Source organism: Physella acuta, unplaced genomic scaffold (assembly GCF_028476545.2).
Source record: "Physella acuta isolate Inbredline_101_S28 unplaced genomic scaffold, ASM2847654v3 ptg000466l, whole genome shotgun sequence".
Classification (NCBI taxonomy): Eukaryota; Metazoa; Mollusca; class Gastropoda; family Physidae; genus Physella; species Physella acuta.
Genome location: NW_026731985.1, coordinates 1,772,466 through 1,797,271, shown reverse-complemented (window position 1 = coordinate 1,797,271; position 24,806 = coordinate 1,772,466). Strand labels below are relative to the sequence as shown.

General features: G+C 32.1%; 2 protein-coding genes across 4 annotated transcripts; one reads left to right on the top strand and one right to left on the bottom strand.

The window, feature by feature from the left end:
* Positions 1-255: 255 nt before the first annotated feature.
* LOC131943752 (ADP-ribosylhydrolase ARH3) lies at positions 256-7,256 on the top strand. 3 transcript variants are annotated; one of them, XM_059304006.1, is made up of 8 exons: positions 256-285; positions 2,071-2,220; positions 2,478-2,619; positions 2,742-2,955; positions 3,370-3,593; positions 5,450-5,553; positions 6,055-6,140; positions 6,773-7,256. In XM_059304006.1, the coding sequence occupies exons 2-8, from the start codon at positions 2,079-2,081 to the stop codon at positions 6,992-6,994; spliced, it is 1,134 nt and encodes a 377-aa protein (XP_059159989.1). In that variant the 5' UTR covers positions 256-285; positions 2,071-2,078; the 3' UTR covers positions 6,995-7,256. The 3 variants fall into 3 exon arrangements, with proteins under 3 accessions (XP_059159989.1, XP_059159988.1, XP_059159991.1); XM_059304005.1 differs by lacking the exon at positions 256-285 and adding an exon at positions 421-553; XM_059304008.1 differs by lacking the exon at positions 256-285 and adding an exon at positions 634-651.
* A 97-nt stretch (positions 7,257-7,353) lies between these two features.
* On the bottom strand, positions 7,354-23,970 carry LOC131943751 (small ribosomal subunit protein mS39). The gene is made up of 25 exons (XM_059304004.1): positions 23,891-23,970; positions 18,348-18,469; positions 17,195-17,228; positions 17,019-17,064; positions 15,909-15,977; positions 15,533-15,637; positions 15,293-15,416; positions 14,959-15,109; positions 14,412-14,499; positions 13,956-14,016; positions 13,540-13,622; positions 12,658-12,808; positions 12,494-12,547; positions 11,967-12,053; positions 11,741-11,769; positions 11,526-11,635; positions 10,692-10,770; positions 10,251-10,341; positions 9,913-9,998; positions 9,511-9,596; positions 9,215-9,283; positions 8,435-8,488; positions 8,229-8,292; positions 7,653-7,747; positions 7,354-7,477 (listed from the first exon to the last, which is right to left on the bottom strand). The coding sequence occupies exons 1-25, from the start codon at positions 23,965-23,967 to the stop codon at positions 7,411-7,413; spliced, it is 2,082 nt and encodes a 693-aa protein (XP_059159987.1). The 5' UTR covers positions 23,968-23,970; the 3' UTR covers positions 7,354-7,410.
* Positions 23,971-24,806: the final 836 nt, after the last annotated feature.

The following is a 24,806-nucleotide window of genomic DNA, read 5'->3' as shown; positions in this document are numbered from 1 at the left end:
TACTATATAGTTCAATCAAACCCGGTTTAAGAACCGCTGAAACTTCAACTTAGTAGACAGCAAATAATGATTTATACTTTAAAACAGTATGATACTATGCTGCAGTTTTTGTTTTGGTAGTTATGTAATTCTGTGTAATATTTTGTCCATTACTTAACGAGACTAATTTAGTTAGTCACAGTTTTAGACAAAAGGTTGATCTACTATAATTTCTAAGCAATATATAATATAGTAGCCTCCCTTGTTAGTAACCTTGACATTTATTTGCTAAAACTAAAACTGAAAGTAAAACTAAACCTAGCACAGCCGACCTAGCATCTTAAATTCTTATTCTTAGTTCTAGTTTCATAGTTTGATCTAGAACTATAGGGGGCCTATGTAGTATATGCCTTTAAGCCTTTATTTTATTATAGAGATCTAGAAAACATTCTCTAGTTTAGTTTTTTAGTCCTATTATATCGATGCTAATGATAATGTTTTAGTACCAGTTTACTGAGTTTAGCTAATAAAAAGTAACAATTCTAGTTTTAAGTTGGCCGCAAGTTAGTGAAAAGTAAAAGTTTATTTTTTTAATCTCCTTTAATATTTAAACTTTAGACTTTAGGTCTTTACTCTCTAGTTAGTCTTCTTTCTTTAGTCTTTAAGTTTTAAGTAGGCCTAAGTCTTCATTGACTTTATTTTAATACTTTTAACTTGTTAGTGATAGTGTAGTGATGACGTAGTGTAGTAGAATAGATCTAGATCTAGACTCTAGATCTAGATCTAGATTAGATTCTAATTCTAGTGGCCGTTAGATTTTTTAAATTTTTAACGAAATTGCACCATCTTAAATCAAAATGAAATGCTCGTGAAAAATGTGTATGGGGGGGGGGGTCATCCATCAATGATTTTTTTTGGACGATTTTTTACCTCCTCCCTTCCCCTCCGTCACATATCGCCACTCCCCCCTACGAGTGTGACGTCATTTATGGACAACCCCTATGACAATGTTGAATTTCCTTACTTTGTCACTTATTTCACTAAGGCCTAAATAATGTATTTATAAAATGATTAGCCTAAATTTGCCTAAAAATAACTTTCGAACCCCTCATCCTCCTTTCTTTCAGGCAGTTATTTTCTATTCTAGGCCTAATAAATGTTTCCTATTTACTATTTTGTGAGGGGGGAATGTCCCCCTCTGTTCTTGAATAGATTACTGAAAGAAGGGTTTGGGGGGTGGGGGTATTTTCTGGATTTATGTAATAATAATATAATATTTAATAATGTCTTAAATTATTATTAATAGTCCTAATGATATATGAAATTATTTTGTAAAGGTATTTGGTGGGGAGCACAACCCATTGTGTCAGATTTTTTATGTTAGGAATATGATTAACCGTTAACATTTCCTATAATTATTTGTAGACCTTGTAGTAATTAGTTAATGAGTAGTAACTTAATACTAATTGTTTTTTTTAGAGTTTTTACACTACAGTAGCATCCCCTTTATTTTTGGAATGGCCCTATTGATAGTGAGAAGTGACATTTAAAAATGCACCTCATGTAGATTTACTACTTAACATTAACATATTTTAAATAGCCATTGGTTACCCACATTTCTTTATTTCATATTTTACCTGAAGGAGACTGATCAAAATTAACTAATATTTCAATCATTATAAAGCTGCTTCACTGGTAAAAATACTCAAACCCCCAACAATACACTCTCAGTCGGACTATCTATGGCCTACCATATTGCTTTAAAGTTATTTAAACTTTAAAGTAGTTCTTACATTTATAGACTATTTCTTTAAAATAAAAAGGATGAAAAACATGCTTATATTGATTACAGTGTGTTTGGGGAAGGAAGGGTTTGCATCATCTAATTAGTAGGATTTATTTTTGTTGGGACATGTTACAAAAGAAGGATCTGAGAAAAAATGCAGAAATACAGAAACATTTGTTGATTACTGACCACTTTCATTTTGTTATTTGCAATTGTACTATACAATGAATTTATTTTATTTGTTATTAAGTTAATTTAATTTTTTCTGTAAGATAATTCATGAGGTGTATTTTTATCCCTTACAGGTGAGTGAATGGAAGCTGACATGATGTTGTCTCGCTTCAAAGGATGTCTTGTAGGTGCTCTCACTGGCGACTGTATTGGAGCTAAATTTGAAGGCCAAAGTTATGTGAAACTTAGGCATGTTTTGGAACATGTGGAGAAAATAAATGATAGTAATATATTTCTTGATACTGTACTATATTCTGTTACTTAGATTACACAGTATTTAATTGAGGTAATTTTTCTACCATAATTGCAAACGAGTAAAGGTTAGTGTTAGGGCACTATTACAACAAGGTTAGAGCTCAGTTAGCTTGTGATAGAACAAACACGAGCTTAGATTCTGTTTTACCTCTGTTCATAGAAGTACCATTATCCCTGCGTAGTTTCTGTAAGTTTATATCAAACTTTAAAAAATGTGTCTTATCAGACAGGCTTGAACAGAAAAAGAATGGGACTAGACCAGCCGATGTTTACTGCCATACCTACACAGATGACACAGCTATGCTAAGAAGTGTGGCATACTCACTCCTTGATAAACATTCTTTTGATGCCAGGGATATGGCAACCAGGTGACTTACTTGATGTGACTTACAAACTGATAGTAAAGTTTATAGCATGCCATGATTAAGATTTTTACAGGAGACTATGTTATGAATAAACATGTTAAATCATTTTATTCTGTTATTACCAGGTTTGCAAAGGAATTTGATAAAGAACCACAAAGAGGGTATGGTGGCAACATTCCTGTGGTATTTAAGGCACTACTAGATCCAAATTTGACAGATGTATTTTTGCCAGCAAGTCAACAATTTGATGGAAGAGGTTCCTATGGCAACGGTGGGGCAATGAGAATAGCCCCTGCCCCTCTCTTCACATTTGTAAACAATGACATCTCCAAACTTATGGTTTGTTGTATTTTTGTACTGCTAAATTTTAGTCTTGACATACAGTTTTATTTTTTCACATTATAATTCTAGTGTTGCAATGTATTTTGTAATTTGCCAGCGTTTATTTCATTCAAATTTTGCTCTGGTTAAATATAAGAAGGAAACAAATCTATCTCTTTCTGAAATAAAGGGAATTCACTGAGTGTTCAGAGTTGTTGATAATGTACCAGGCACCGACCTGCAACTTTTTTAGTATCATATATCACTTATTACAGTGAAGAAGTGCTCTCTTGATGGCCTACACAATTTAGCATTAAAAGAATAAAACACAATATATATCTTGGAACAGAACTTACCTGTTATGGTAATTATTAATTAGGATGTGTAAGTAATAGGATCAACATTAAATAATAAATATTTATTTTATAATAGCATCTAGTCACTGACATTACACGGATTACACACAGCCACCATTTAGCCATCAATGGTGCTATCCTTCAAGCACTAGCAGTTGACCAAAGTCTTAGATTACCAGTGTCCAGTCACGTAGATGCTGACAGCTTTCTTGACTCACTTATATCTAAAATGAGGCCAGTTGAAGAGAAAAATTTGAACTCTTCACCATCTCAACAAACTAAATCTGGGAAACCTTCAAGGCAAGTATTTTCAGCATTCAAGAATTTTAATAGTGAAACAATTGTTAATATAAATGAGATAGCCCTAAAAAAAATTCTGATTTTTGAAAAAAATACTTTTATTGAAGAAGTGATTGTATACAAATTTGTTGTCTAAAATAAGTGGTTGGTAAAATGCAGTTCAAACATTTAAAAATTATTTTAAAATTATGCATTGCTTAACATCTGCTACTCTTGAAATTGGTGGAAAGAATAAGTTGACGTAACTTCTTTAACATTCTTTTCATCCATTGGGCTACATAGTTTTTTTCTAATGTAGGCCCATTGTATATAAATATAAGTAATTTAGCAGCAATATTTTAATGTTATATTTTTAGCTCTAGTCTTTGGTTCTATACAGTTTTCATGAAGTCTTGCAGACTGATTTAGATTATAAAGTTTTTATGTGTACACTGTCTATAGCAATGAGAAGTTCACTCTTTGACAAAAAAGTTAAATGTCTTTATGAGAGCAGGAATGGGATGGTGTGGCCTAGCGGTAGAGAGCTAGACTGATAACCCATAAGTCTCGAGTTTAAATTCAGGTTGTAATAAGTTGAACGTCCCTGAGTCCAACCAGCTCTGATATGTAACTAACTCATGTTAGGGAAACAAAGGTGGCTGTGCATAGTGCTGACCACGCTATCTCTTCATATGCTGAGATCTCTGAAGCAGATAAACTCTACTTCATCTGTCCCATGTGTCTTGGGCACAAATGGGAAATGATGATGATGAGTGTAGAAACAGGATGAAGGATAATTGCCTAAATTTGTAGCCAAGCATATACTAAGTAGTAACTAAAGTATAATTACAGCTTGTTCAGTTAACCACATTTCTTATTTTCTTATTCACAGTAAAAATAAAGCTGGTATGTAATAAGAATTGGAAAAAAAAAGTTAAACTTTTACAAATTTTTAATTCTTATTTATGAATTTTTACTGGCCTGGCTAGCATTTAGTGCTCTGGCAACACTGATTGTTACATTGCCAGATAACACTTCAGACAACTGCATTCATATGCTCCCTTATTATTTCATTCTAGTTTACAAACACATTTTTAAAAAATCTAATTTTCTCTATTTAATTATTGTATTATTTTCTGTAAATTACAATTTAAAGCTTAGTAGCATAAGTATAAAAATGTTTATTTAAATATATTAGAAATGTATAAAATATTTATTTGAATACATTTGAAATGTGTACTATATGCTACAATTAAATTTTTTAGACTGAATGTCTTCAAAGTAAGCTAGTATTTTGAAAGTGCTGAGGTGAAGCTGTTTACTTGATCCAAGAAGTGTTGATAAAAAAGCTTATTAACACAATTGTTTGTAATACAATTTTTTGAAGGACCCCCCCCCCCCCCCACAAATATTTAATCTTTGCTTGAATATTTTACCACAAAAATTCATTCTCATCCTCCAAAAGCTCCTAATATAACTGAGTTCACAATGAAAATCTGGTGCATTTTAGATTAACAGATTGTTTATGTTCTAATGACAATTATCTCCCATATTAAGAATCAGGGGAAGCAACGTAGAATTAAATCTGTATTTGGGGAATAATAATAAAGTCATGCAAAAAATTATAAGTGTTATAACTTAACTAAATTTTAACATTTTAGTAAATCTCATTTTGTAAATTTCTCCAATATCATTACATTTATTTTAAAATTAAAACAAATGTAATGAATTTATAACATACATTTAAACATGCTAATAAGAACTGCTTTAATTAGTCCAGTCACATGGGAGCACTGTGAATAACAAAAGATATCTTCTCTTGTCTTCTGTACAATTATATCGTCAAGTATCTAAATATATTGTTTTCATTTTTACAGAGCCTTGGATCAAAACCCCACACCTTACTGTGCCAAGCTGGAAAGAATGAAAGAATTTTTAAAAGATCATTCCTTGTCTAAGTCAACAGTTGTGGATGAACTAGGTAACTTTTAAAACAAGTCAACTTTTAGCAACTTGTATGACTAACAAACTAGTGAAGTGTTTGTTAGTGTTCAACGTAAAGCCTACATTATGCTTAAATAATTTTGGTTTATGAGATCATTGTTTAGATTAGTACTGGTATATTTACATTTAAAGTTATGTTTTTACTAATTTTTAGTTGGTATTTATATATGTTAATTGAATTAATTGTTTGTTTACATTTGTTACACTTGTCAGAATTTACATATGTTAATTGAATTAATTATGTTTGTTCACATTTGTTACAGGTACTGTTGTGTAGTATTTACATACATTCATTGAATTAATTGTGTTTGTTCACATTTGTTAGACAGGTGCTATTGTTTAGTATTTATTGAATTAATTGTGTGTTTACACTTGTTACAGGTACTGTTGTGTAGTATTTACATTGAATTGTGTTTGTTCACATTTGTTAGACAGGTGCTATTGTTTATTGAATTGTGTTTGTTCACATTTGTTACAGGTACCGATGTGAGTGCACTGGGATCTGTGCCTGCAGCCATTTTTGCTTTTTTAAAATCAGCCACCCAAAACATTCCTAAGCTTGAGGTGAGTCTTGTAATCAATAATCAATACCTATTTAGCAAAATATTAACTTTTAAAATTTTTTTTGTTGTTGGTTAATTATCAAATTAGCAAGATGCTATTATATTTCAATGTAGTTCATTTTGTAGTATACTTAATAGAATTCTAGAAATTGTTACTGAAGGAAATAAACAACATTATTATTAATAGCCATAAGTTTTAGTTTTAGAAGGAATGTTATTTTTGCAACTGAATATAAATGTAGTAAATGTTAACTCCTTTAATTTTTTATTTCGGAGTCACTTTTTGTAAAGATTTTTTATTTTGTTTGATTTTTTCGTTAGTGAACAGCTTAAGTCATAGACTATTTCATAGTCAAATTAAGCATAAAGCTAGCTTTACTGGAAAAGAACTCTAAATTTATCACATTGCCAGTCATTTCAAAGCTTTGTTCATAAAGAAAAACTGCCAGATATCACAGAATTATAATAAATCTGTGAATTACTGGTTTTCACATAATTATTTAGTTAATTTAGTCATCATTTTGTGCGTTGTACTACAGGAGTACATGGGGATGGCTGATGATACTGAAAATTTTAGTAGACTTTAAAAGCTCCTAAAAGTTTCTATCTGAATACTTTATTCACATTTTGTAGAAAGTGAACAGCTTTGAGAAATCCATCCTGTATGCCATATCCCTGGGAGGGGACACAGACACTGTGGCTACCATGGCTGGGGCCATCGCTGGAGCCTTCTACGGCCTGGAAAGTATTCCTGAGCCATGGCGCTATTATTGTGAAGGGGAGGCTGATGCTGAATGTATGGCTGAGAGGTTTTTTGAAGCATTTACAAGTCCAGCATCTAGTAATGACCAGTGAATTGAGATTTTAGCTTTTTATAAAATAAGTATTGTTAGCAGTTTGTCCATTGTTTTTACTAAATCGTTTTTAATACACATTTTAGATAAATTGCACAGCCGTTTAGCCATATTAGCAATTTATTAAGATTTAATGGATTCTAATTTTACAACACTTGATTATTCAATATTTTAAAAAATATTTGATTTTTAACAAAAACAATAAGCAGCAAAGGCGGATGTATATTTTGCAAATAAAATTGACAATAAACTCATAAAATTGTCATTTTTTGTATGGGAGTTTATTGTGCTTATAAAGAGATAGACAAAGAATTTCCTGCTAACTACTCTCAAAACTAAAATAACTAGACCAAGCAAAAATACAGCAAAAAATTGTTTTATTCAAACTTAAGCATGGATATAAAAACATGATAGTCATTAGTCGGAGTCTGAAGAAGATGATGAGCTGCTGCTGCTTGATCCAGCCAGACCTTCAAAGTGATATCTGTAAGGAATTATTCAAATCAAGTGGAAAATCTGTATGTAAAAATCATCCTCCCCACCCCTAATATCATTATTGAAACTAAGATCACCACCTCAATAGATGGAAGCTTAAAGATCCTATTCAATTGACATGACCCCCAACCCAAGGTTTTACTTTATGTGTAATGATGACCTACCTTTCTTGTTCTGTCAAGTCCAAAGTCTGCAGTGCTTGCTCTACTAGTGGAGAAACTTCTTCATAGTCTAAACTTAGCATCAGATTCAGCACTTCCTAAAATATAGGGGAAGTAACCAACTATTACAGATATGCCCCATAATATGCATCGGATTCAGCACTAAAACAAAAACATTGGGAACTACTTTTTAACTCAATATTTCTAGAACATTCAAGAGAATACAAATCTCTACTGTAGACTGTGAATATAAGGTGTTTAGTACAGTTAACCTGAGATTTTAAACCATATGATTTACCTTATGGTATTATAAGATTTCTGAAAGGTAGTGTGTGAAGGAGGGGGGCGTAAAAAGGGATGACTAATAAAGATTCCAATTTACAGCATAACATATATTTGGAGGTGGGCGAGACTTATGAAGAGTGTTTTAAGGAAGTTTTTTAAAGTGTGAGAGTGTCAGGAATAGGGATGGCTATGTAGGAATGTAAGAATGAGTGTTGTAACTAATTTAAACATATACTAAGCTATGTTTTACTGTACATTTCCAACTACCTAACACAGTTCTAAAAGAAGTCTGACCTTTGTCTGGTCAACACTTTTAGCTTGGATCAAATTCTCACACAACTGCTTCAGGTTGTTAGCACTATGGAGTAAAAATTGGAATGGTTTTCATTGGCTGATGTATGGTATCATCATTCTAGTGAAACAGTAGGAATGAAAAAGTGAGAAAAGTTTAGAATCTTTAAAAAAACAAAAAAAAACAACAAAAAGCCTTGACTCTTTACCTTGGATTGGTTACCTTCATATCTTTTCTGTCTTGATACAGCTTGAATAATTCCCTGAAAAGGTAAGTACAGAACATCAAAAACTGGTTGACACATACCTAGTTTAAAAAGATAACATTTTCTAATTTAAAATTCACAAACAAATGATTTGGTGAACAAAAGCTCTGTATTTTTCATTACATAACATTTTTTATGGGTATGGGTAAACAGCTTAATCAGGGTGGCCAACCAATCTAGAAAATATTTTAATTTATTCTCATACAGTACCGATTATGTTTGCAAACATTACGTAGTTATTATGCTACCTTTTTTTTAGCTTCTATACAAAACATTTATATACATATTTTTACTTTTTAAATTAGTAAAAACTTCTTTACTTTAATTAGTAAGCTTATTATGTTAAACAAAAGTTAATGCAAGAATCTTCACAGTATGCTGTGATTTGCCATTATTTGCATCATCATGGGTGGAATCTACCCCTACACAAGAGCACGTATTCACGAAAATATGAGAAAAAGCAAAATTTTGTGTAAAAGTAAAGATGACTTTAAAATTTTACCAGAATTACCTTAGTTAAAGAACTAGGGAAGCCAAAATTTTGTGACACTGATCATTCAAGGTGAAATCAAATAATATGCCTAGGGCAGGTACTTAAAACTCAAAATGGGTGGGTTACACTTCCTTTGAATGTTGAAGGTTAAATCTTCCAGTGTTAATGTATTTCAATGAAATAAAAAAACAAACTACAACAGTAACACAGCTGTACTTAAATACACATACCAGGCTGTAACTAGATCATTGTTGTTCAGAAATACAACAATAAAATCACCAAGGACTGAACCACTAATGCTGAAAATAAAAAACAACAAGAAATGTAACATGGTATGTGATAAATATACTAAAAATAACTATCTCTACAATATGGCCAAGTGAGGTAAAATAAAAAAGCCAACCAACATATGCTAGTTTACCATCCAACACAAAGTAGGATAAAACTAAAAAAAAAACAACCAGCATACACTAGTTTACCATTCAATACAAAGTCAAATAAAACAAAAATAAAACAACCAACATACGCTAGTTTATCATGTGACATTGAACCAACTTTTTGTTCCCAATTTTTCAACATGGACCTGGCAATATCACAGAGTTCACCTTGTAGCTGAAACAAATTATAACTTCACTATAATAATCAACTATTAATTATAAGTATCACTATAACGATCAATAATAAACATCACTATAATAATCAACTGTTAATTATAAGTATCACTATAATAATCAATGATAAACATCATTATAATGATCAATGATAAACATCACTATAATAATCAATGATAAACATCACTCCATTCAATAAAGTCTGTACACATCCCCTAGCTGCTACAAACCATTTCAACATAAACCAAGATATAAGTTAATTCACATATCAAACACCCAACTGCATGAAATATAGTAGTAAAAAAAAATCTAATTACCTTGGGTTCTAGCTTTTGCTTGGACATAGCATTTGTGAAGGCTGATATTAATGTTTCATCTTTAAACATATTAGACATACTGAGTTCTAGAAGGAAAATAAAAACATTGCTGATATCATGAGGTCAGTTTACAATGAAAATAAATACATTGCTGATATAATAAGGTCTATCTAGAATTATCTATCTAGAATTAAAAAAAAAACATTTATCTAAAATAGATACAAAGTGTTCATCATAAGGAAAATTGTGTCACCAAGAAACTGCTTGTGTACAATACAATAGTGAGTGCATGGAAACACATTAACCAATTTGTAAAAAAAATAAAAAACTAGGCATACCTGCATACAATACTGGCAGGTAGTGGTAGCTGTCATACATGACCAGGCTCTCCAAAATAGACAAGTAGGTCTCTACATTTGGTACATAAATCTAAACAAAATAGATATGTGTAATGTAAAACAGATTAAACAGTGGATAGATTCTAGGTCAAGATATTAGGGCATTAGTTAGTTACATGCAGTAATTCTAGTGACAATGTAGCTATTTGAATGGATAAATCCACCTCTTTAATTACTAGGTATAAAACTTTATACAAGAAATGGATGTGTAACACATGAAATAAATGTTTCTATACACTAAAAACATAAAAAAATAGTATGATTTTGAAGTAAGACTTAAATGAAAAGATTCATAAATTATCATTCTATTAAGAATTCCCCATATAAATTATTATTCTATAAAGACTTAGAAATATAAATTATCATTCTATAAAGACTTACAAATGGGACGACACTCTGATACAGTTTCATGGTTTCATCAATGTGTTCCAGCTGTATAACCAGGTGAAACAGGTCATTACTGAAACAAAGATTCTTAGCTATATCGGTCTTCATTATATTTCAGATTCCTCACTTTGTAATCAATACATTTTAAAACATAAGTACGATAAGTCAGATTCATGAATTATGCACCCAGAATCATATCTATCTCAACTTTTTTTTTCTGGAAAACAAAACAGATTCAGTTTAAAAATAAAACTCATCAATAGGAACATATATATTTATAAATAGGAAGTATACTTTTTATTAAATAATTTTGTAAAAAATTATTTTACTACAGTATAAAAACTATCAGCAAAAAATGTAAATGTTGTATTATTTCAGTAATTTTTAGGTAGCACTTCTCATATATTGTGGTAAAACCTTTAAAGAACTTTATTTAAAGTCATTTCACTTTTGACTAAAATAATATATATTTTATTTAGTCCTTTTCGGGTTTGAAATCTGGAAAAATGAGCTAAGGAACTGTGCTATGCTGTCTAACAAAGTTTTGTCAAACCAGTCAAGTGTAACTAGGATTTAATTAGGAAAGATACACGAGTTCTCAGAAACTGTTAGTACCAAATATTTTTTATCCGCCATGACCAAATGGTCAAGACTAGGGTCTAAAAAATGGATTTTGACACTACCTGCTAACCAGTTACAAGAAAAGCAATTTTTTTCAGTAAAAATAATTCTAATAACATCAATTGGTAGAGCGATGCAAGTGTAAAAAGGTTATTATTCATACAAGCAAAAGAGCATTGCAAAACGTGTTCACAATTTCTAACTTACTAATAACCATATTGCAGCTGCCGATGACCAATCAAGTCACTGTTTTTTCCAGTTGTGGCTATCTTGTGGACTCGTAGTGCCAGTGTGGATTCAGGGAAAAATGTTGATATCTGTTTTTTTAATAAGAAAGATTTTACTCAAACTGTGTACACTATGATAGCATTATTAAAAACAGGAAAATTGATTGAAATAAAAAATGAAATATTTAAACCTACCACTCTCATAGCATTTCTGAAAAATAAACCTGAAAAGTAAAACAATTTGTATTTTGAAAATTGTTCACATGTATTTACATTTATAATAATGTAATAATGAAGTATCTCTTTAATATAGACAATATTAGACAATAAAAGCAAAATATCTGTGAAAAGATTTTTAAAAAAATGTTTCTAGTAATTTAATAGAATCTATTAACAAAATTAATTTTAAGTAAAAACTTACCATCATTTTGTGAAGTACATTGAAATTCTTTGCCTTCAATATCATCAAGGATCTCTAAAAACAATGTTGGATCCTTGGCTACTCTTTCTACAGAAAGTAAAACATTTTTTAAGATTAATAAAGCAGGAAACTTTTTTATGTTTGATAATTCAGAAACAAATATATACTTGTAAGTAGAATAATTATATACCTGAGAAAGCAATGATGTTGACTAGACACACAGTACCACACAGTAGTACAATTATAATTATGCATGAAAACACAACAATAGTTTTAGCTAGACTAGAAAGGTAACAATGGTCTGTCTTCAGGACAACACAGCAATATTATTTAGCTAGATAATACAGTATCACATCTTTGTACATGATATTGAAAACACAACAACAGTTTTAACTTGAGTAGAAAGGTAGCAAATTTTAAGATAGACAATACAGGTAGCATAATTACATGCTTAGTATAGAAATTAATAAAAAAAAACACAATTGAGATAGTGGCTGTTAATTTACAATTAAAGAATAAACACATACCTTTAGAGTAGTAGAAAATATTCAATAGATCAGTGTAGGTCCCCAATGATGGTTCTGTAAGGAAAAAAAAACATAAACAAAACTTTTAGAAAACATTCACTCACCATTAAAAATAATAAAATCCCCCACTGACATGCTGACTGAAAGAGCCTATTGAAACTGACCTACACCACAAGCTTTCATCTCAGCAAAGACAGAGAGAGCAAATTTCTTAGCACCAGACCATTTTGAGACCCGTCTGCAGTTGAACAGGATAGAGTTGAAGGTTTCCACATTCGGCCTTATGTTGAGGGCTGCCATTTCCTTCAGTAAACCCTGCAACAGTACAATACAAGCAATTACTCATCATGGATGGGTACCACCGTAGGAAGAAAGCAGCCCAAGTGTATACAGTTTCTAAGTGTGGAGAAAAATGAACAATTAAAAACATGTTAGCAGCGACTAATAAAAAGTATGTTTAAAAAAAATCTTCTTAAGTTTTTTCAAATATTAGGTAGTATTTGACTTAACCGTTGACTGTACTATGCATCAGAATACTCTGTTTTTTGGTAGTACTGTGCCTAAATGTCTGCAAACAACTACTTTTGTTTCCATATAGCCACAGGGCACTGTTAACGAGATTTCCAAAGATTTGCATGCAAGCAGGAAATAATTTTTATTTACATGTTTTATAACAAGAGGCTAGTTTTGATTAATGTTTTAAAGGTTCGTTATTCTTTTTTGAAAGGAAGCACTGGCAATGTATTAGTGAATTAGTGTAATGAAAACGAATTAAAATGCCACTGATAATGGATTGGACTTTGATTACAATGTATACAATATAATGATTTTGAAATAAAAATAATTTCAGTTATGATGTTGAATATTTTATTAAAAAATTTTAATAGAATAAATAGAAAGTGATTTTAAACAAACTGTTTTGCTAGTTTTGATATTATTATTATTTTTAATTTGTAAATCTTGTGTTTTTTTTTGTATTAATTATGTACCAAATAGGTATATTTTAAACTAATTTTAAAAAGAGTAAAGGCTTAAAGAAACATTACCTCAATTTCTTGTGTGATCACATCAAAACTATCATTGTCTAATGAAATAACAGCCAGTAACAGGTTATAAGTGTAAACATCAGCTGAGGACAGATGTGATCATCTTCACAGTATATTGGTACATCTATGTTCCAGAAGTGTACAGAAAAATGAATGATGTGTACAAAAAATTTTAAATTGTGTATAAAACTATGCTTTATTAACATGAAGACAACTGTTTTAATATTGTACACAAACTGTTTTAATACACTTTTTAAATTAATTTTTTCCATTATATAAACACATGAAATCAAATTTCTTTGTATAATTTAGCACCAAAACAACAAATGTTCTGTGTAAAGTTCTAAGTTAAGGCAATGACTGTGAAACAATAAGGTTGAGAGAGTAACAAATGTTGAGATTGAAAACAAAATTACCTTGAAAATTGGCAGATTTCATTTCATTGTACATAGCCATAGCACTTTTCTTGTCAAAGTTCTATTGAATAAAAAATTAGTTACAAATTTTTCCTTGTCACAGATCTATATCACAGATTTAAAAAATAGAAAAAAAAGATTAAAGGATCGAAACAAACACACGAAACTTTGACCTCTACATTTAGCCATTAGGATTTTAATTCTAATTTTATAAAATATTATGGTTGCAAATATTATGGTTGCAGAGGAATGTGCTGAGGAAGTTATTAAGTTCATGGTGTATTTGTAACTAAATAATATATTCCTAATCTAGTAAATCTATAGCAGATGCAAAATTTGGAAACTTTAAACGGTGTGCACACACCCAATACCATCAAAACCTGCATCTAACTATAAAATTGTAAACTACATTCAGTCTATGAAAAGCAAGTGTACACACTAAGAAAAACAACTTACGGCAGCCATCCCTCTAATGATGTTGTTGTAAGCAGTGGCAGTTTTTTCTGGGAGTGAATTAAAAACTTGCTCTGCTATATTGCCTTTCCTGAAAATATAATTTTAAAGTTTTAACATGATGTACTAAAAATATGAAAAATTCCACTTTCATTGAAATAAAAGTTACTTTAACTAAGCTCTACCAATATGTTTAGAGCATACAACTGCTAACAAGAAAGTCTCGAGTTCAAATCTGGATTCAAGTCAGTACATGTCCTTGAGTCTACCCAGCTCTTAGTTGCCATAACTGAAGGTATCACCCAACTCCCTTCTAACAGTTTAGCATTTTCATTTTGTCGCAATATTTTATCATTGTAACTGGATAAAACGTTTTGAAATTACATTTTACCATGTTTTAAAATTTGGTGTCAACTGGCATGGACCGTACCCCCTACCTTGTGACGCTTCTGACACAAACTATGTTTAATAAGCAAATGATTTAACTTACATTCACAAAAACTGTATAATACTCAAACGACCAATAACGGTCTAAATGTAAATCACTTACTCCCAAGTGCATTGTGGGAATGGTGAGTGTTTGGGCACCTGCAATGCTTCAATAAAGAGAGAGCAATCGTCCTCATTGTTTGGATTTGAGCAGTTGTATACAGTCAGTAATTCTAGAAATTTCTCCTGCACTTCTTGACTCAGTTGAATTTCTTAAAAAAAAAATGTTTTTGTTTGAAATAATTTTGCATAAAACTATAAGAAATTAGCTAGAAGATACTTTAAACTAAAAATTCAGGTATGTAGAGTATACATGTACATGAAAGAAAATAGAATTTATTATGTCTACTTCATGAAAAACTTTTAGATTTTAGGAAAGGGAGTAAAATATATACTTTCTGCTTTTGCTTTCTTGTAGACTTGAATGGCATCAGTTATGTTTTTCCTTTTCATCCTTTCCAACAAGGCTTCTTCTGAAGCATCTTTGTGAATATATTCTTTAAAAAGGTCTTCCCAAGCCTGAAAAATATTTTGTTAGACTTCACTGTTTCATTGTTTGGTGATAGATAGCATGTCTCAACTTTGACATTGATTCTGGCCAGATTTTTATAAAAATAAAGCACACAAAATCTTACCTCTGGCATGGGCTCTGGCCAGATTTTTGTAAAATAGTCAGGATACATAGATATCATCATCCTGGCAGTTTTTTGACCACTTCCTTTAGCAGCAATAAAATTTTTCTAAAACAATAAAAAAAATTAAATTCTTTAATATTTGGCTTTGAAGCACCAATTAAACAATTAACAATATTCCCTTGTTTTTCATAACCAATCAATGTAAAAATAACAACCTATTTTATTGAAGTCATTTGACTATAAACAGATTATTATAATATATTGCTAGCGGCAAAATAAAGTTGTCAAATGCTCCCTCACTGCCCTACTGGCGGGATAAGTTGACATTAGCTGGTTATGTATCATGTATGAGAGAGTGAAACCTTAGTAAACTTACTTTTACTCTGTCTGATGTGGCATATAAGTAAGGGTCATCAATCGATGCATGCATTGGTTGATTAACATCCTGTAAATGATTGAATTACATTGCATTATCACATTTTACATATATTGGTCTTCAGAAAATATTTTTCTGTGATAAATAGAAAGGGAGATCTTACTGGATGGCTTGCTACCTAGTTGACTACTACACATTATCTAAAGATCTTATTGGATGGCTTCCAATTTAGTTTACTGCTCCACATACAGGAAGATATTAATGAATGGCTTTCTGTCTAATTAACAGCTAAACAAATTATCTAAAGATCTTATTGGATGGCTTTCTACCTAGTTTCAAAGTTGGCAGTAATGGCTAATATCCTCAGTGTGGTGCTGTGACATGTGTGAAAGGTGTGTAAGTGGAATCAAATATTGTAAAATGTGTACGTATTTTGATTAATGTATAATTAGACAGTAATCAAATATTGTAAACTATGGATGTATTTTGATTAATGTATAAATAGACAGTTTAAATATTGTAAACTATGTATGTATTTTGATTTATGTATAATTAGACAGTCCAAATAATGTAAACTGTATGTATTTCAATGATTGTATAATAAATTATTGGACTGTTACATCTGTGCATGTTGGTGCTGTACAAAGTGAGCGCATTTAACAGAGAAAGCCATTTGGTTGAGCTACGTGGAGTGTGTTGTGGAGGGAAAAATGGAAGGATACTGAGGAAAAAGGGTCAAAAGTGATTGATGCTTGGGAGAGCTACGGGTGAGTAATTGGGTAGAGAAGCCAGTGTATTTGGGATTAAAGAAGAGGAGTTTGATTAATCAGATGTTGTATTTTAGGCATATTGTTGTTAAGTCAATTCCTGTTGGAATCCCAGAACCCACCCATCACCCCCACCCCCGGATGAAATAGAAATAAATAAATAAATAAATATATATATATATATATATATATATATATATATATATATATATATATATATATATACACACACACACATAATATATTCTTTAACACATTGTCTGCCATTTGCCACCCCCCAGGAACTATAATGTCACCCCCCAAGGGAATGTTACTTGTATAATAAATACAATTACAAACTTACATTTCTGACAGTTGCTGCTAGAGCTTCCAATATAGCAGTTGGACTCCTGGATATAAAATGACATTACATTACTCTTGATTGAAAGACAATTACAGACTTAAGTATAGTATCTAGTAAGCTATATGAAGCAGCAACATAATTATTATAATGATAGAAAACTTAAAAGTTTAATTTACCTATCAATTCTATCAGGTATGATTATAGGTTCATCTGAAAAAAAAAGATTGAAAATTCTCAAAATACATTTGCAATTGAAAAAACTGATTACACATTAACTTAACCTTTTTAAAAAAATATGCAAATGGTGATCAGTATAATAATAATCATTAAAAAAGTTTTAAAAAACCCACGTTTTCTGATTGAACTAAAAAGTAGAAAATAAATGCTATACATCACAATAATGCAAGCGATCACTCTACTATAAGCGATCAAAAACGTGGGGCGCCGAAGTAAAAGTTATATTACTATTGATTAGATAATACTATTGACTTTTATTAGGGAGCTTGTAGAGAGTCAACAGTATTAGAAACTGTAAGAAAATCACGGCGCCCCACGTTTTTGATCGCTTATAGTAGAGTGATCGCTTGCATTATTGTGATGTATAGCATTTATTTTCTACTTTTTAGTTCAATCAGAAAACGTGGGTTTTTTAAAACTTTTTTAATGATTATTATTTTCTACTTTTTAGTCTTTGTCTGTTTGTTTGCATTAAAATCTTGCTATCGATTTTATCTTTTCACTTTTTTTTGGGTAAACGAAGACAACTCGTAAAAAGACAACTCGTAAAAAGACAACTCGAAAAAAAATCGTTGTGTGAATACGTTACTGACTAGAACACATAGATTTGAACCCGTGTCGAGTGGGATAGCAATCGTGTGCCCAACCACTCGACCATATCGTCTCCCCCATACTGGCCTACCTCCTGTAAGTTTAAACTCGGTTCAAACTAAATTATCTGCCCCTAAGCCTGTCGCGACTTGGGATCGTTCGCTTCACTGCGCGCGAGGTACGCGTCGCTCGTTTTTTTTCTAATGGCTCGCAGAGGAGAATTATATATATAGATTATATAGCGGTCTAAAATGCTCAATAAAATGTTTCCATTGATCAATTTAGTAATAATAACAATTGAATATTCTATGGTCATCCAAAAGAAAGCTTCCCTGAAAATTTCAGCGCGCTAGCTAACTGGGAAGTGCCAGAAATTTCGATCGCAAGATTTGATTGGAAAAACAAACAAACAAACAAAAAAACAGAGAAAGCAAGTTAAAGAAAACGTGGGAAAAAAAACAAGCAGAGAAAAGATAGTAATCAGAATGAAATCTTTCTTACCATCTTTAGCACTTGGATCTAGAACAATTGGTGTTGGAGCAGGGACAAAGTCTTTGTTTCTTTTAGGCTTTTGATAAATTTTCAATGTATTTCCTAAGCATGCTCTGCTCGTTGATACGTATCTACAAAATGTGATTAAACAAAAAAGACTGAAGTACCACAGTCAATAAGCACTATTTACAACACTACCTTCTTCCTAATTTGTCTATTCCCAGTTGCCTATAATTTCTTGGGAAGGAGGTAAATTTTGGGAGTTCTATTTTTTGCTTGTTTATATTTTTTTTCAGAGAAAAAGTATTTAAATTTAAGTTTATAGCTATTACTAGTATTAGTAAAGAGTATTAGTAGTCTATAGGGCAAGCCGCCCTATTCTGAGCAGTGCTGGTGCCAAGTTATTTAGCACCCTAGGCAAAACTTATTAAACCCCCCCCCCCCCTTGCCCGCAAATTTGTTTCAGGCCCACATATTATGAATATATAACACACACACACACATATATATATATATATATATATATATATATATATATATATATATATATATATATATATATATATATATATATTTACATACATATATACATACATAAATATTAGTTTTTCTCACTAAATCTAGAATTTACGCAATTATCAATTTAAACATGACCACTGAATAATAGACATCCATATTTAATCCATTAGGCACTAACTTTGGAGTTTTTAGTTCGTTTTAAACTAAATTAGTTAATTAAATATTTATTGTCAATCACTGCCATGTCCAACACATCTCTCCATGACAACTCTTCTTAAGCTTGAAGCTAAAGAAAACCACAAATCAGGTTAGACTTTTTAAGTGGCCATGCACAAGAGTTCCTCACTAGTGATCACCAAATAGCGGTCACGTGGTTTTTAAAAAATAAAAATAAATTGGTTGTGATATGGACGCCGGTCTTATAAAAAAACAGCTCACAATATTTGATTTCTTTTTTCATAGACTGATAAAACTAATAATGCTTTACGTTCTCGCTCATTTCTGTACCTACACTGTTGATATTTTTTAAATTCTATTAATTTTAATGAAACCAACTTTTGAATTTAGCCTCCGTTCTCCAAACCAAATTTTAAAATGCTTTTCTGGCATATCTAACCCTGCCACTTATGGTTTGTTGTTATGACACGGAAATCCCGCCATTTTGCGCATGGTAAACATTTTTAAATGTAATTAGTTGAAGGTCCTGGAATTTGGCCGAAAAATCGCCGGAAATCAAACGTCCGGTCCGGGCGCCATATTGTTGTTAGCAACCGACCACGCCTTCAAGTTAGCGAGAAATAATAATAAATTTATATACATGCATATATATATACATATATATATATATATATACATATATATATATATATTAGTAAATTTTAAATTAAACCTTTTAACCTATTTCATTGCAAAGTATATCCACCATAACACAAGAAACCACACAGAGATAGACTGAAACTTATTTCTGGTCTGAAAGAATCCTATTTTAAAATACCTCATTAATGCCTGTCGCAAATTATGAATAGTGGCATAGAAGTGGTTTGAGTAAGGTTTGCCTATTTTTAATACTACAACTTAGGCTATGTATTTTTTCCGTCTGTTTTTTTGTATTCACAAAACCACTTGTCTATCAAGGTACAGAAAAATATTTCTGAGTCGAATTTTGTTCCCCTTATCTAAATGGCCTGCCCCCCCCCCCTTCACTCTCCATTATTGCAGGGTCTGGCGGCATAGTAATTCCGCCCCTGTAAGTGTTAAGAAAGCACCATTTGGTACACAATCTTACAATTTTGGTTGTACTATATAGAGAAGGACATCTGATTGTGACATCTGCTTAGGAAGCTACTAATTGAAACTTGTTGAAAAGATCATCAGCATCAATATCTGATTATCTGTATTACTTATGTATTAGCATAAAATGGCATTATGCATTAACAATGTTTCTAAATGTTTGCAGTCAATAAAAAAACCAAACTACACGGTTGGACTTGGAGACGCTAGGGCGAAAAATCTTATTCCAACTACTAGTCACTTCGTTAATAATAATTTTTTTTTAATAGGCCTAAGTGCCTAATGAAATCTCGAAGGTTTTCTCTAAAAAATTTTGAATGATTCTTTCTTAAGTCACACTGATAGTGATATTATCTAGATTTAGTAACTATGCCTAAATTAATAATACTAAATAGGCCTATCAATAAAATTAAATAACTTAGGCTAATAATAATTAATAAGATACTGAAGTTGAAGAAAGGGAGGTAAGGCCTATTTAATTTTTAAAGTTTAATTTTTTAATTTAGAGGCCTATAAGTGTATAGTGTATCAGGATAGGAAGAAGGTAAAATCTTAGTTTAGCGTCGTAAATTCGGCCAAAACTAGTAATGTAGGAGAGAGTGAATTAATGAATATGTCATTAAATATGAGTATATTTTCGTATATTTTGATAAAATATTATAAATAATTGAATAATAGATCACCATTTATGGTTAAATCAATTTAAATATCCTGAAATTAATTTTTATCAACCCTGTTCGAGATAGTAAATTTGCTATTAAAAACAGCAGCCATCTTAAGAAATTGTTATTTAGAGTAGCTTCCCTTTTATTTCTATTCGTATGAAAATGTATTTAAATATGATTGTCTTGTTGTATAGTCCGTATTACAAAGAATTTTTTTTTAATTCTGCTCTTTAAAAACTGAATTTCCTAACAAACAACTTTATTAATTCTAGAAGCATTGTGAGATGCAACTTGTATTCATGTATTAAATCACGTTTTTTTTACTAATGTTAATTTGATCTTACTATTACTATACTATATAGTATATAGTATATAGTTTGAGTTTTTTCTTATTGTTTGATTGTTCACTATTTTCATTTCAGGTTTTTCTTTTTATCAATTAGTGATTCTATCGTAACTTATGACATTTTTTGCTTCTCTTTACCTTAATTAAACCCCAAACTCCGTCATATTTTTGTTGTCAATGTCACAAGTCATAATGTAAAAAAATTACGCTTCACTCTGCCTTATCTAAGATCTCTAACCATAATTTTGACAACATTAAATGTTTGTCATCATTTATATATACAGAGAGACAAAATGTATTATCCACCAGCTTCCCTCGTAAAACATCATCTAAAACAATGAGCCAGTCCACCCCTTAAGTGCGTGTTGTCATTATGGTCGATCGCAAGTCTCCACCTCCCAGACACATGTTGGTTATCCTTTGTTGTCAAATTGTCATTATCAAGTACACAAGTGAGTGATATGGGGTTGTCCATAAATGATGTCACATATGATTTGCTACGGGAGTGAGTGAAGATTTGTGACGTCAACTCAGGCGGCTTTGCAATTTATGACGTGTCGGTCTCATGAAAGGAGGTGAACGGGGAAAAATACCTAGGTGGTTGATGGAGAACCTCTATAATGCTTTGTTCAATCAAAATAACGATAAATAAGCATTAGTATACGTATACCTTGCTTAAAACGAATCATCACAAATGTTGCAAGCCTGCTAGTTTAAGACATTCGGCAAAACGGCCGCAACACATTATCCCCGTCAAAAAGGCTTGCCACCAAATGCCTGCCGACGAATAAGCCGCGTCTAATGCGGGGCGTTAGGAATACGGCCATTAGCATGGGCCGCGTTAGAGCACCAGTAGGCTATCGCGCTTTGTAAGATGACGTAAATACTTAAATTCAATTTCGCTAAACTGCGCGAAAATTTAGTAATGTTCCATCGTTTGAGGAAATTTATTTTCTTGGACTTAAATTGAAATATCATGTTGACTGTTTGGCTCTTAATTTCCGAATATCACTTTTAATGTATCAAGATTCAGAACTATAATTTACTTTAATATAAGTTTCATCTTATCGTTTATTGTGGTTTTTATAAAGCGCAGAGCAGCTACAAAATCGGGCGGCCATCCTGTTTTCACCAAGCTTCTTTTGGAGCTTAATATGGGTAGTCTAGTTCTATACGGTGTGAGCTTAATACATTTTTAAAGGGCCGAAAGTCTCAAGACAGCAAGCTTGCAGAAATAACTACGTACGTTTAAATGGACGAGTGATAGATGTGTTAGGGGCTGTTTAATGAACACCAACTTTTATGTAATCATATTAAACGTCGCAAAAGCGTCAAAAAGGCAGTGCTTGTTGTTTTTTTTTCTATAAAATTAGCCTAACGGTCGGCGGTACCGACATGACGTCACGTGCGAGCGTTAACTCGGTGACGATCTGCTAAGTGGGGGAATGAAAAGGTGGGGTTCAAGAAATGCGACTCGGCAAGCTTTTTACATTTCTTGACCCTTCTTAATAGTTCTTTTGTCCCCACTGAGAAAATGGATCACCAATGAATGACGCGTCATACTTCTACAGCTGGTCTTTCTCCCACAACCATCCCGTTTTCACGAAAAAAAAAAACCTGACCCGTCTCCAAAATCACATTGCTGAGTTCTACTCAACCTCTCCCCACCACAAATCACAATTTCTATCTGAAACAATATGTTCATATGTTTGCTCTGTAATAATGCAAGCTGTCATTACTATCTTAAGAGCGACGTCATTTATGAGCGATCTAATATTGATTTGCTTACTGCTAATAAAGTGTTCAAAAGTTCGACCTCCCAACAATTGTTGTGGTCTTGGATGCACACTATTAAGTCTGATATGGTCTATTAGTCATTCATGTCAACTATATTTTTAAAAAAAGAAAAATTACTATACAGGGGGTCATCCATAAATGACGTCACGCTCTTTTTGACGATTTTTACCCCCCCCCCTCCCCTCCGTCACACGTCGTCACAAAAAGCCAGACCCCCTCCCCTAAAATGACGTCACACCTCAGCCTACAATCCCCTCAAAATTGCAGTTGAATTGTTTTTAAACAGCTATATTTTTCCAAAATCTTGTCTGAACTCTGTCAAAATAGAGTATTTTAATCAATTGTTATTACAATGTATTAAAACAGTTTTTTAAAACGCAAAATAACGTCTATAATTCGTTTTGTAACATTGCTTTTTTAAAATGCAAAAGTGTGACGTCGCACCATCTGAACCCCTCCCCCTCCCCCTCCCCACACAACGTCACAAAATTACGGACCCCCCTCCCCCCTACGAGTGTGACGTCATTTATGGACGACCCCCCCCGGCATATATTAAAACAATACAAAACAATCATATTAAACCACAAAATCAACACAAAAGACATGCGAATAGACAATTTATTGTTTTTAAAACATGGCCGCTGCTTGTATTTACTCATTGTTGTCTCGAACGGGGTAGTTTAAAGTTTATTATAAGGATATTTATGACTGGTTTGGTCTTGGATTGTGATTTGTTATTCAATTATCTGTTATATTGTGTAAAATATGACATAAATATGGCCAAATGAAAGAAATATTCATTAGTTACCTTCATCGCACATTACTAGCTACGTTGGAATTTACGACGCTAAACTAAGATTTTACCAGGAAGAAAATGAAGTTATCTTCATTGAGTTAACACTTTTCACAATGTTTAAGAAATGCTCTAGATCTACCTGTGAGTAAGTTCCGATACAAAAATTCTGGTAACTTTCAAAGTCACTTTTGTGTTTTGCCGTAAGGCGGCTGCCATTTTTTTTTTGTAAAAATATTAACTTTAAAAGGAACGACAACAAATTAAAAAACCGGATGTAGAGCATGTAGTCGAAAGAGGAGTGTCGAAATGGCCGAATAAAGACCTCAATCTAGGCCTATTTTAACAATAATTTTCTTTGTCAGGACTAACCACTTTTAGATCTATTAATTGATCGAAAAAACTGACAGTTAAATGCAAGGCCAAAACTCCACAATACTGCAGATCAGTGGCGTCGCTATGTCGGGTGTCACCCGGTGCGGCACTTCTTGGTATCACCCCCTCTTGTAATAATTGTCGATTTGTAGGCTTCTTAAAAGACTATTCAAATTTAAGTAACCATTAATGGAACTGGCATAAAGCATTTTTTAAAACATTTTACAATATAAATTCCATTTCGTTCGGGGAGGGGGTAGACTTTTTCGGCACGGGAGGGGGGGGGGCAGTCCTAAAAAGAAATGCCTGGACGACTCCATCTGGCACTACTGGTAGGCCTGTATTCTTGTTGATGATCTGACATTCTGTCCCAAGTCAGATGTAGGAGAAGTTGCGTGTAGGCCAGTAACCCACCCTGACGAGCTGTGAGTTGTTTCTGTACTCACAACATGAAGCAGATGATGTACAATACAAGCAAGGAGCGCCTTTCATGCACAGATGGCGCTTCTTGATGGTAAATACAAGGACCAATTGTAATCTCTCATCATTTATTTAAAACAAAAAGAGGAAGCTCAAGTCATACTATACCACAGATGATGACAAAGATCTCTATGAGAACTTGCTGAGGTTCACCCGGGCAAGGACATCATTAATCTCATGAGAGACAACCCAGGACATACACA

Bases quoted from the DNA above. Each gene is read 5' to 3' on its own strand.
- LOC131943752 (XM_059304006.1), top strand. From the start codon at position 2,079: ATGGAAGCTGACATGATGTTGTCTCGCTTCAAAGGATGTCTTGTAGGT. The intron at 2,221-2,477 runs GTAATATATTTC...GTGTCTTATCAG, and splicing joins TGTGGAGAAAATAAATGATA to ACAGGCTTGAACAGAAAAAG. The intron at 3,594-5,449 runs GCAAGTATTTTC...TCATTTTTACAG, and splicing joins AAATCTGGGAAACCTTCAAG to AGCCTTGGATCAAAACCCCA.
- LOC131943751 (XM_059304004.1), bottom strand. From the start codon at position 23,967: ATGGCAGCCGCCTTACGGCAAAACACAAAAGTGACTTTGAAAGTTACC. The intron at 18,470-23,890 runs GTAGATCTAGAG...CACATTTTGTAG, and splicing joins GTATCGGAACTTACTCACAG to ATACGTATCAACGAGCAGAG. The intron at 14,500-14,958 runs GTAAGTGATTTA...TTATATTTTCAG, and splicing joins TTCCCACAATGCACTTGGGA to GAAAGGCAATATAGCAGAGC.